Here is a 12,396-nt window from a genome sequence, read left to right as displayed (position 1 = left end):
TCCACCGCAGGGGGGCGCTGCACCACCACTAACCTTCAATTAGAGCGCGTCCCTGTGTGTCATCATATTTTTACCCATAAATATATTAATCTGAGACTTCTAATTTGGTGCATAGAAGGTATCATGAGTAATATATCACATGATATTTATGGCTTTTTTGTTCTTGTATCTGGCAGCAGAGCTCTTTGAGTGCCAATACTGGTCAAAAGAGGTTCAGGCCTAAACAGATCACTTGACTTCTGTTACCTGTGCCCTCCTCCCGTGTCCCAGCTAATCCTGGGTTTTGTCCAGTGAAAATAAATGTTTATTTTGATCATTCGCCCTTGTTAGGAGGGCCTAACAACTTCACTGACAACTCCGGGGTTCTGCATGTGAGTTGAGTTTTTTTACAACACTGCTCACTAAAGGGGACAAAACACAGCAACACAACATTGCATCGTTGGAAAACACCTCCATATTTATTCACTACTTATACAAGATGAAATATAGCAAAAATATATCCAAAATATATATATAAGACACACAAGTCTCTGTATTGGATAGACAATCTTACCTGTAGAGAGAAGGTCTAATCCTCAGGCAACCTTTACTTGGTATTGCGTGAGCGGTTTAATTTGTTCTATAAATCAGCGTGTGAGGTAATTTTCTAAGAGCTGCATGTTCCAAACCTGTAAATGACTTCAGTGCGCTGCCACAATGCTGACATCCAGGGGCAGATTACATGCACGATCCATCACACACTTCATACAGCTGCTCCAGGAGACGTATTTGTCATGTTATGTAAGAGAACAATCTTTTGGATCCAGACACATTCCAAATGTATTAATAACTGTACAAAAATCCGCTAGGCTTCAGGCGCTCCCCGACGCTACTAAAATCCCCTCTGAGGACCCTGCGCTACAACACTTTATGGCCTGCAGGTACTGCAGCGAGTCTTAAACGCGCACAACGGGACTGCAACACACACACAGGACGCAGCCGCCTTCCTCAGTCCGGCGGTACCAACATGGAAGTCCCAGTGTTGAACACTGGCAGCGTCTCTGCTGGCAGGTTACTGCCGCTTCGTGCAGCTGTGGGGCACACACTCCGCCTGCTCCTCCAGCTCTGGGCAGGGGACGCCAGCGTTGGCGGGCCGCAGGAGGATGTAGCGCGTGCGGTGACGGACGCCGCCCCTGGAGCAGGGACCCAGACACAGACCCCAGGAGGACCAGAGAGACACCTCACAGTCCAGCGGGGTCTCTGAAAGAGAGGTGACACCATGAGAAGAGGTGGGACAGTAGCGGCCCGCTGTTACCGCGACGACGGCTCACCGGAGATTCGCTGACTGATGAGGTTTGGCAGGATGTGATTGGACATGGGGGCCTGGCGGTCGGGAGATCTGCTCTGCCGAGTAACTCTGATGCTGGCGATGGGTGGGAGCTCCGTCAAGCGGGGGTAGTAGAAGGAGTTGGCAGGGTGGTTCGGCATCTGAGACGTGATCTGCAGAACAGACGGGACGTCTCAGTCGATGCCCTTCAGAGCAAACCCAAACACACAAAGGCTCTCTTTAAAATAACACGCATGCCGAGGAAGGATGGATGGCCCGTTACACAAGAGGCCACGTTTTGTCACACAAATCATCTCAGGTCAGGCTTGAGGGGCGCCAAGTCATCATTTAAAGTGGCGACAGCTGAGAGCGGCGCTCCGCCGCCCGGGCCTGGCGGCTGCGTTAAGAATCAGGCGCGGGCCAGCGGCTGTGACCGGAGCGCTCGTATAAACGTCTGATGAGCTCATGCACGACCAACACGTGGGTCACCTGCGTGACTTTTTCCGCGGGGCTGGTGGGGAAATTCGGAGAGGAGAAAGTGAAACCGCTGTCGGTGCCTGCGTCGTAAGGCTGGAGGTCAAAGGTCACCTCCTCTGTCCACCGGCCCCCCTGGCACAGGTTCATGCTGTCCACCCCCACGAACCAGTCGGGACTGGGAATCACCTTCACCATCAGGGACAACTGTGGATCAGACAGAGACAAAGCAGTACAGAGTTTGTGTGGTCTTCCTCTGCCCCCCGGAGACTTCTGGAGGTGCTGACAACACTCCGAGGAGACCTCCTTGTTTTTCCTCTGTCAGAACGCAGCCGCGGTCCAAACAACAGAGGCAAAGTGTTCTTTGTTTCAGCGGACTCAACTACACCCACGAGCCTGACTCATCTTAACGATCCAAATGTTTTATTCCTCCACTTGATGGTGCAACTGCAGTCCAACAGTTATTCTAAATAAATAACAAAGCCTGCAAACAAAGTCAGTTGCTCATTTGATTAATAAGCCTAGATGCAGATGGGCGAGCACGTGCGAGCACCCACGCAGTTCCCTGTGCACTGATGGATGGTCCCTCAGAGCTCAGGATGAGACATTTGACCATTGGAGAACCGGGACCTCGGATGGATCAGTCCAGGGTCTGGCAGGTGGGCCTGGAGAGGTCTGGGACGGCTGTTGGAGTCAGACGGGGAGCAGATGGACGGCAGCTTTCTGCACCAGCAGGTAGAGTCAGTGGGACACATGGCGCCTGGATTTTCTTACAAGTGACGCACAGCAAAAAGTTCACTCATTGTTGTGAGTCCCCTCATTTCTTCCCCTTCTCCTCCCTCCTCTGGACCTCTCCTTTCTATTCCACCTCTTCATCGGACTTTTCCAGTTGCACTGGAAAAATGAGCAATCTTCCCGAAAGCACAGGAAGTTTTCTTTATGATGATATTAGGACAGAGTTTGCAGGAACAGTGTTTGAGGATTTGTAGACTAGTGTGAGACAACTATCACTATTTAATGGAATATCTTGAAGGACCTTGGCCTTGTAGACTCCTGCCTCATGACAGGAACGCTCCCTGGACAGGTCAGCAGTCCCTCACAGGACACCATTCACTCACCCACTCACACCCAGGACAGCTTAGAGTCTCCGCTCCAACGGATATTTGTGTTTTGGGATTAGGGAGGAAGCTGGAGCGCCTGCACTGAAACCCACGCAGACCCTGGCAGAGCATCAAAAGACCTGAGCTGGAATCTTCAGGCTTCCCCTCATCACCTGACCTCCTCTCCTTCCTGAATAGGACTCCCTGTGCACCTCTGTTGTGCAAAGGCTCCACCTCCACATCACCGTCCAAGTTCCCATCAGTCCCGTCCCTCCGCTGGCACCAGCGCCTGGACTTCACGCTAGATCGATTTCTGCCGCTCGCGGCTGCAGCCCCCGATGACGCAATCCTCCCCGGAAATCCAAGAGCTATTAGAATAAATGTTGTATTTATGAGCCTTCCTACACAAACGCTGTCACGCATGGACCCGTGAGATATCTCCAACCACAGTTTCACCTCTGGTTCTGCTCAAACGTCCAAAGTGTTCCTTTGATCCTACGATGGCGCTTGATTGGACCCTGCTGCTGATATCCAGCCTGGCAATTGCAGGCCTTACTCAAAAAATCCCATCATCCCGCTGACTTTTTCCAGCAGATCTCCTGCAGAGCCCCCAGAGAGAAAGAGTTGCCATGGGGACCCACGGGGGGAGGAACGCACGCTGCTCCGGTCCCTGAGCGACGACCGCCAGCGCACGTTGTGTTCCTTTTCATCCTCTACGGGGGCCAACAGTTACTTCAGCCCGGTTTCAATCATCCGGAGTTTGGGATGTTTGGGGAATTGCGTATGATTTGTTTGTTGGGAAGACAAACTAAAATGGGATCTTTAAAGCTGTTACTGTCAAAATATTGACCGCACTCAGTCTGCGTGTGTTGTTTGGACCGCACCGCCCCCAGCGCGCCACCTTTAATCATCCCCTGCTCTATAAACAGACCGAGGCCTTCAGACATCTTGTACTGAGATGACAAGTTGTTAAGCCGCCGTCCACGGCAAGCACGCATGGAAGGTGCCCTCCGACGGCGGCGTTTATGTTTGAGACGAGACCTCCCAGACGGGGGGGGGGAATAAGCACTAAACAAATGTAGGTCAGCAGACAGACACGCTGCGCTAACGCTCTGTCCTTCACCTCGCTCCCTCCTGCATCAGCTGCACATTCCTTACACATGAAGGGGAACACATTTTCCACTGCGTTGAAGAAAAAAAACAAATCCTTTTGAATGCATGTAATCCCCCACCCTCAAATTAAACCTGAGAAAAATGCGCCTGACCCTTTGTTCTGCAGCAGCGGAGGTCTGCTGCAGCCTGGAGTCCAACAGCTCCCTAGATGGAAAAGATGTCTGCAGTCCAACAACACCTCATATCCTTTACATCACTCTTTAAAGGCAGGAGTTACTGTATTTATCTTGGAGGGGAACCTCTGGTGCAGTGTGAAGTTACACAGTCTCAGAAGGATACTGACACATCACAATGGAGAGGATTCATTCAGATCGATTGTGTTTTAGAGGCAGTGACAACTGGCTAAATGTAAATCTACATATAAATTAAAAGAGAGATCAGCAAAAACACTGTTAGATATGTAATAATGTGCAGCCCTGCGGTTAAAATGCTGCTTTGCATGCATGGCTGGATGCATCAGGGCCAGCGTGGTGAAAGAAGAACATCCTAATTATAGTATGTCAGGATCTGAATTCAAAATCTAGAGAACGCTGAAAGATAAGAACAGTGAAACGGGTCATTTAGTTGAACAGAAAAACCATCAGACTGTAGCCAACTGTAACAGAACCCTGCCAGCAACTGCAAAACCAAAAATCATATTTGCTGAGTGTTTATATTAGTTTCCATTTTTGGAGGGCTGTATAGACCCAATGAAGTGGCTCTTATTAAGGAGAAGGGGGGGAAGGGGGGGATCCAAGTACATGACCTTTAAAGCTGTATTTCTAATAAGTGGCACAATTCAGTTCGCACCAGCAAGTTGGAACAGTAAAAGCTGATTTGCGTTAGCGCTGCTGTGTGACGGTCTGGATGGCAGTTATGTAAGTAATGACACGGCATACCAGCACGACACAGTGGCCCAATAAATCCAGCGAATAAAAACATGGCTGACACTGAATGGAATAAAGGACGCACAAGGTAAGTGGAAACACAGCATGGCTGGCTAGGCTAGCCCGCTAGCTGCAGCGAGCTAGCCCGCTAGCACATATATCAGTGGACTGCAGCTTGTCTGCCTCCACAATTCAGACACCGCTCAATAAAAGGGTGCAACAAAGGTCACGATTTTCCTTTTCGAGTTCACTTTAAGAATGATTCTAGGTGAGGGTTGCAATCTTGTCTCTGTAATGACAGGTTAAGAATGCGAGGTGGCGCGACCCCGGCTCACACCTCAGAACTAATCCTGGAGAAGCGCACGCATGAGGATTAACGGCCGAAGATAGACACGAATGAGAAATGTATCATTCTCGTGTTTCACTCTGCAAAATGACGTTCTTCCTCCTCTTTTTAGGAATCAGCGTTGCCTGCTTGGATTACTCCAGTGTCATATGTTGACGTTGTGCAGCCAAGTCTGGACCTGACCGAGGACTTCCAGCTCCAACTGGAGGCGAGGAAGACGAGAGTAAACAAAGATCCACATGTAGCAACTGGGACAAGTTTGGAATTACAGCCAAGCCGTTCAAAAGACTCATCAGAAATTTAAAAAAGGATCAAAATGGTCAGATATGACAGACCCAACCCAGACAAGAACTCCCCGTGTAAAAAATAAACAGGTTTTTTTGGTCCCCTTCCTCCAGCGTGTCATGATGGATGTGGCTTTGGTCTAAACATAGCCTGGCCCGATGGTGGAAAGAAGTGATGAAATGTTTGCTGGTGTTTCAGAGAGGCCCTGGTCAGCGTACGGCTGACGCCACGCTGTGTCCGAGCCCCCTTTGGTTAATCAGAACAAGCTGCTCGGGTCTTGTTTGCACCTACCAGTGAGTTCTGGGGCTGCAGGAGCAGCTCGGTGGAGCTGTGCCCGATGCCGTTGGGGATGCCAGCCGTGCGGTACATAGCGCCGACTGACCGCCTCTTCCTGGCCTCCTTGGCAGCCTTCATCAGCTCCACAGTCACGCCGAGTTCAGCAAAGTTCTGCACCCCTTTAGTGGCCGGGACGCCCTCTTCCCACAGTCGAAAATGGTGATTATGGCTCACCGCTGTTGGAGACAAGGAGCGGAGAAAACAGGACAGACGCTCATTCGCTGGAATGCGTATCAGTGTCAATAAAACACCACAAACACCCAGACAGTGAGGTCATTTCCACCGAGGAGCCTGTATGTATTCATATGGCTGCCTTGGACTTCCTGTTTTAAAAAGATTATTCTGTTGGAATTGTGAATATTCCGGCATGACAGCAGACCATAGTAAGATATTTCCTCCATTTCTTACTGATCAGACCACGGCTGCCAGGATATAGGTCAGAATGTCAGAGCCGGCGGCCAGATGGTTACACAAACATGACTCCGAAAACCACCGTTGCTCCTTTTTCACGGCCATTAAGCATTTTATTTACGATTCTCCGTCTGGATATTGAGGAAATCTGTGGCGATCCAAAAGCCTGCTGCATGTTAAACCGCAGGTTCTGACCTAGGCCGCTGGTTTTAGGGTCAGAGTAAGGTTAGCCAGTTATCACGCCGCTAATCGCTCCGTTTCCAGCTGTGTACTCACACACAACCGCCTGACACGTGCGTTTACACACCTCGCCCAGTCGCACGCTTCTGCTGCTTCTTGCACACGATCTCCTTTCTCCCCAAACTGCCGTCACGCCGCTTGTGCACTTAATTACATTTCCATCCTCGCGGATTCTCTACGCACGCCGAGGCTCCTCCTCACTCGACCCAGTTAGGGTGCTTCCTAAAGCACTCGTCTCCTTCCTCTCCTGGCATTCCCTCACCCGTCAGCGTCTCAGGCCTCATAAACCCCTGACAGGTAGTGCTTTTCTTTGACTGTCGGCCTATTAGGGCCCCTTGTGTTTTTCTTCCCGTTTGATAAAGCCGTGTCCAGCTCAGTGTTGCCTGGGGAATTGGAAAACCATTATGGGTGCCTCAGAATCTCTGAAGCGTGTCTCAGTTTGCAGTAAGCAGGACATCATCGCCTGGCTGTGCACCAGCACGAGAGCTGGAAACCAGACAGAACCACAGACAGTGATGCGCCAGAGCAGGCGAACACACACTCACACACACACATCCACAAAGGCACACCCATGCACAAACATCTGCTATCCATCCTCTGCTCAATCCAGGCTTTAAAAGGAGCTCAATAATGGGGGCTAAATTGCTTCTCCCGGCCTTGAGGTAAGTGGTCTGACCCCACTACACCCCAGCTATCATCACGTCATTGTACGTCTTTATCAGCCACAGAACTTCTGCTGCAGCCTGGCTTCCAACGATGTGGTAAAAAAAGATTTCAAAATGAAATAAACCCAACAGAATCCCCAGAAGAATCAAAGCTAACGTCTCCATTTAGCATGTAAATGTTGTGGAAGTTGAACTTTAGCCTTGTGGGCATTACCTTCACAAACCAGCCAATAAAAGTGGACTATCAGGAGCTGGAGGCTATTTTCTCCTTGGATTCTCAACAATCCCTTTCCTTGCTCACAGCATTGGTTCTTACCCATGAGTTTGGACCACTGTGCAGGAGGACGGAAGAGTGGGTACTGCTTTGGAAAGGCCTGCGGGCTCCAGTGACCCGTGAAGACCAGAAGGTAGGAAGCGGGACCCTTGGCTGTGCATTCTGACCCGTTAAGCGGCTGCACTGGCCCGGCGGGAACCAAGCAGGGCTTCAGGAATACGGCGAGTACCTGCAGCAGCCAAACGCAGGTCAGGTGATCGGATGACATCATCTGGAAAAAAGGGAGAAACGAAAAGAGGTTTTCTACCAGTTCCAGAGAAAATTCCCACAGTCGACAGTCATTCGGGGAAATCTGCAGCAGGTGGCCATTCAACAACTCACAGTCAACAAAGAGCCAGGCTTTTTAAATCTAGTGATCCACCCCCTCCCTCCGCCGCGGTCCACCGCCGGCCGCCGGCCAAACGTTAACATTCATCGGTGGCAGGGTAACGTCTGCGTCCCGAGCAATAAAACAGCTGACATCTCTGGCCAAGAGTCAGATCCCGTCTGCTCCACTGACCTCAACGACTGACCAAGCTCTCCACCGCCGGCTGGCGAGGAGAGGCGAGGAGGTCACAGCACGCCGATCACAGTCAAACCCTTTGCAAAATGAGGTCGCTAACGTCGAGCAGTCCTGCGCGTCTGGGGTGATGCTGTGGTGTCTGAATACCCTGTTCCAGACATTCGTCAACCTAAATTTTCCAGGATCCTAAATAGCTCCAAGGTGCAGCCCGGGCATCCCAGGGCTCTCCAGATGGCTGGACTTCATGCCCCCTCTCTGTCCCCATAAGTGGGCAATTTATTTCTGCTGCCCTGGTCAGCGAAGCGCCTGACGGCTGCATCGGAGGGTTGGAAAACAGATCAGGAGGTCGGAAGGATCCTCGGGATCTGGTCGCAACTGTCCAGAACTACAGCGCATCAGTTTCCGAACGCACCGTCGCAACGCTGGGTTTCCTCACACGCACGCCCACGTCGGGTTTGATAAATGGTCGCCGAAAATATGACAAACAAGACTGGCGAGTGAAACCTGAGAGCGTGTTTGGTCATGTGGGGTCAGAGCCCGGCCTGTAAACCCGTGTTTCCCATCAGAAACACCTTCTGGCACACTCCCCTTCCCCGAATCTAAAGTATGCATGTAAACTTTGCAAGAAGATCCCAGTAAAGCTTCCTGCGGTCTTTTCAGGGTGAAGGAGACCTGCAGTGTTCCTCCTGAGGCTAATGTTAGCCACACCGTGGCGTAAACATTCAGAGGTGTGAAACTTCTCTTAAAAAGCGCTTAAAAAAGATCCTGGAAAACAGGAAAACAGGATATAAGTCTGGAGAAAAGTCTTTGCTCTTGTTCAGGATTGTTAGCTGGGTTCAGGAGTTCGTCCAGAACCTTCTGGGGTGCTGAGATCTGCTTCAAAGGGTTCTGGCTAACCCTACAGAACGCCCCCTTCCTCAGACCTGGCTCCCAGCTGGTCCCGGGGCTGCTGCCACCACAGGCAGCGCCGACCTCCTGACCTCAGCTCTTTATGGCTCGTTTCAGCATCCCCGACCTGAGGGAGCCCCGTCTGGTGCCCCCGATCTGATCGCTGGGGATTTCATGACAGATGAAATTTATAAGTTGATGTGCTTCAGGAGGGCTGGGATGGGGGGGGGGGGGGTTCTATAGATCACCACTGAAACTCCAGGCAGTCGCAGAATGCAGGCGGGTAAATTTAGGCAGGTCTCTGAGCGGGTCCACGCTCCGGGGAACAGCCACGTCCTGCAGCTCATTGTCCCTGAGCTCTATTTGTAGCAGCCGGGTTGAGTTACTGTGGAAAACGAGCAGCAAAACGGCGACTCCGTCACATTTCTGACCGCGGCCCGACACATCGCTGAGTGTTTATGAACCACTTTAAAGGCTTCCCATAAAGAGAGGCCCAGATCTGCAGCTTTGATCATCAAGTGGCTTCAACACCGTTCTGCGGTGCAACTTCAGTGTGTGTGTGTGTGTGTGTGTGTGTGTGTGTGTGTGTGTGTGTGTGTGTGTGTGTCTGCTGAAGGGGCTTCAGAGGTATTTCCCATCAGTGTGTGACCTTAACCGCTGCCTTTCTGCAACGGAGGTCAACACTTTTCACTGGAAATTCCCAGTGAAGCTGCTGGTTTCCCCACATCGAGCGTCATCGCCGCTGTTTTATGGCCTTTTCTACGCCTCGTGCAGATGACCCCGATCCGTGGCGGCGCCGGTCGAGGACACGCTCCCCTCTGAAGTGCTCGCCACGACACAGTAACACAGCAGAGAGACATTTCTGGGATTCCCACACTGAATCTCAATAAGTGGAACCAGCATCAGGTAAAGAGACGCGCAGTGGTTACGCTGGCAGACGTGCGCGCTCTTGCTCAACACTTGTGCACGCGTGCGCTGCAGTTTTCCCGTTGAGCGCTCGCTGTCATAAAAAAGGGGGATGTGGCACAGAGCCAAAGGTGGGGCGCTGCGGCCCCGTGGGCACCCTGGCCGTGTAATTACGCCGCCTCACGCAGGGATAATAGATCCATCCAGAGCAGCTCATATACACAGGTATGCAGGCATTCCCACAGAGGCCGAGATCTGTGGGCACACTTGGGGGTGCGCTCATATTTAACAAGGGAACGGCGGGAAAGTAATTTGCTGTTCTCTCCAAGTTTCTCCCAAATCTGCCGGTGGGTTGGGTGGACACATCCTCCGTTTGGAGCAGAGGACAGAGGAGGCAACGCTGTCACCTTCTGAGGCACAAAGGTGCATCTTCATGCATTAAGAGGGAGGGACAGAGGGACGGGGGGATGAAGGGACAGAGGGACAGAGGGACAGAGAGACGGAGGGACAGAGGGACAGAGGGACAGAGGGACAGAGAGACGGAGGGACAGAGGGACAGAGGGACGGAGGGACAGAGGGACAGAGGGACGGGGGGATGAAGGGACAGAGGGACGGAGGGACGGGGGGACGGAGGGACGGAGGGACAGAGGGACGGAGGGACGGGGGGACGGGGGGACAGAGAGACAGAGGGACAGAGGGACAGAGGGACGAAGGGATGAAGGGACGGAGGGACGGACCGTGTCTGCAGGCACCGCAGGAGGTCACCAACTGGACTGGGCTTATGTAGGCGGAGGGAAAATCAAACGGGAGTTTGGGTTCATTTTCCTTTGCTTAATCAAAACCACGTTTCCGCGGCGACGCCGCCTGCGTTTCACTGACCCTCACGTCAACAGCTGGATCTCAAATTTGACTAAGATATATAATAAGATTTTCAATTGAGAACATTTATTCACATGCAGGCTCTGATAGAATAATGCACTGTTTCTGCACAGTAAAGGGGGAAAAACCTCCCAGAATCTGTTTTTCTGTATAAAGAAACATCACCTAAATCGAAGGACCTAAACAGATGAAGCCCGCAGGTCCATAGCTGCCCTCTCTGATGCCTGATGATGCTCCCTGGACACTTTAATATAAAATAAGAAATGCATGGAGCATCTGAAGAACACCTGAACACACTGTGGAATATCCTGAGATAATAGTAAAAGCAGACGGTAAGTTAGTGCACGTGTGTGTGTGTGTGTGTGTGTGTGTGTGTGTGTGTGTGTGTGTGTGTGTGTGTGTGTGTGTGTGTTCAGTGGATGGAGTGTGGCTCCTACCTGTGCTGGGGGGACAACAGTTGGACACTCAGGACTCTGCTCCAGGCTGCCCTCGCTGCCCTCGTGCTGCTGCTGCTGCTGCTGCTGCTGCACTTATCAGCCTTATCCCTCGCTCTTTATCTCTCCTCCCAAGCGTCTCTCCTCCTCCCTTGTCTCCCTCATCTCCTCATATTACCCCATTCTCTCTCTCTCTCTCTCTCTCTCCTCCCCCTCCCCCCCTGCCCTCTCCTTGTATGGAGAGGCAGTTACTGGCCCTCACTCCTCTCTCTTCCTCTCTATCTTTCCCGCCCTGCTCTTTTCGCTGCCAGCCTAAACTCAGGCGAGGTGGCGGCGAGCGCACGGGCCCCTTTCCCCCATCTCCCATCGGTCTCTGCTCTTCAGCCCAGCTGCTGAGGGATGCAGGACAACCCCCCCGTGGACTGAGACTGGTCCACCGGTTGGATGATGCGCGGCATCAAACTGTGGAGTTTTCTGTTCACTTTTTCTCCTCAAAAATCTGTTTGAGCTCACCCAAGAAACTCTTCACCTCCAGTCAGTCGTCCTGTGTGTGTGTGTGTGTGTGTGTGTGTGTGTCACCTGCTGACCATTAATCAATCGGAGGGAAAGCAGACAGGCGGGGAGCGTCTCGTCCGCCGTCCACTGCAAAATCTGTCTTTGGTTTCCTTCGGTCAGGTTTTCATTAAGTGTTAAGACGTGCGTGCACGTCTGAGAGGGCTCAAACATGCGTTTGTGTGACGGAGGAGCCAAGAAAATGAATCAATGAGGGCAAATCAGGAGCCAAACAAAGAAAAACTGGATCCATACTAGACTCCCCCCCCCCTTCACACACCACACCACCTCAGTCCCCATAGAGAGAGGGAGAGAGAGGCTAAAAACATCTCCGTTGTGTTTGAAACACTTGCCAAGTTTATTCAGTCCTCTTTGAAAAAGGTCCCTGATTCAATATTTGAAGGTGTAAAAGTTTGTAGAAGTCCTGTTTTGATCCAGTATTTAATATAAGGATGCACATGAATGACTGAATCAGGTAGCTGTAACTAGTTATGCTAGCTAACATTAGCGTGAGACAATTAATGAATCGTCACGGTGTCCTGTTGCTAAAGTTGGTTGTGTGTCTCTCTAAGGCTATTGTTCCTGTCCTAAACACCTCAGTGTATAACATGAACTTGACTTTGTAGAATTTGGCGCCAGCTTTAACCTTCAGAATGGCGTCGCGTGGTCGGGTGAAAAATGGAATAAATGGCAAAGGTC

General features: G+C 51.4%; 1 protein-coding gene across 1 annotated transcript; it reads right to left on the bottom strand.

Annotated features, from left to right (window-relative positions):
• Positions 1-431: 431 nt before the first annotated feature.
• On the bottom strand, positions 432-11,282 carry spon2a (spondin 2a, extracellular matrix protein). The gene is made up of 6 exons (XM_057043363.1): positions 11,149-11,282; positions 7,519-7,747; positions 5,842-6,062; positions 1,796-1,987; positions 1,311-1,479; positions 432-1,239 (listed from the first exon to the last, which is right to left on the bottom strand). The coding sequence occupies exons 2-6, from the start codon at positions 7,745-7,747 to the stop codon at positions 1,052-1,054; spliced, it is 999 nt and encodes a 332-aa protein (XP_056899343.1). The 5' UTR covers positions 11,149-11,282; the 3' UTR covers positions 432-1,051.
• Between the last annotated feature and the right edge of the window lie 1,114 nt (positions 11,283-12,396).

The sequence above is a fragment of the Takifugu flavidus genome, chromosome 9, assembly GCF_003711565.1.
Source record: "Takifugu flavidus isolate HTHZ2018 chromosome 9, ASM371156v2, whole genome shotgun sequence".
NCBI classification, from domain to species: Eukaryota; Metazoa; Chordata; class Actinopteri; order Tetraodontiformes; family Tetraodontidae; genus Takifugu; species Takifugu flavidus.
The sequence above is the reverse complement of the archived record's forward strand: the minus strand, read 5'-3'. Positions and strand labels throughout refer to the sequence as shown.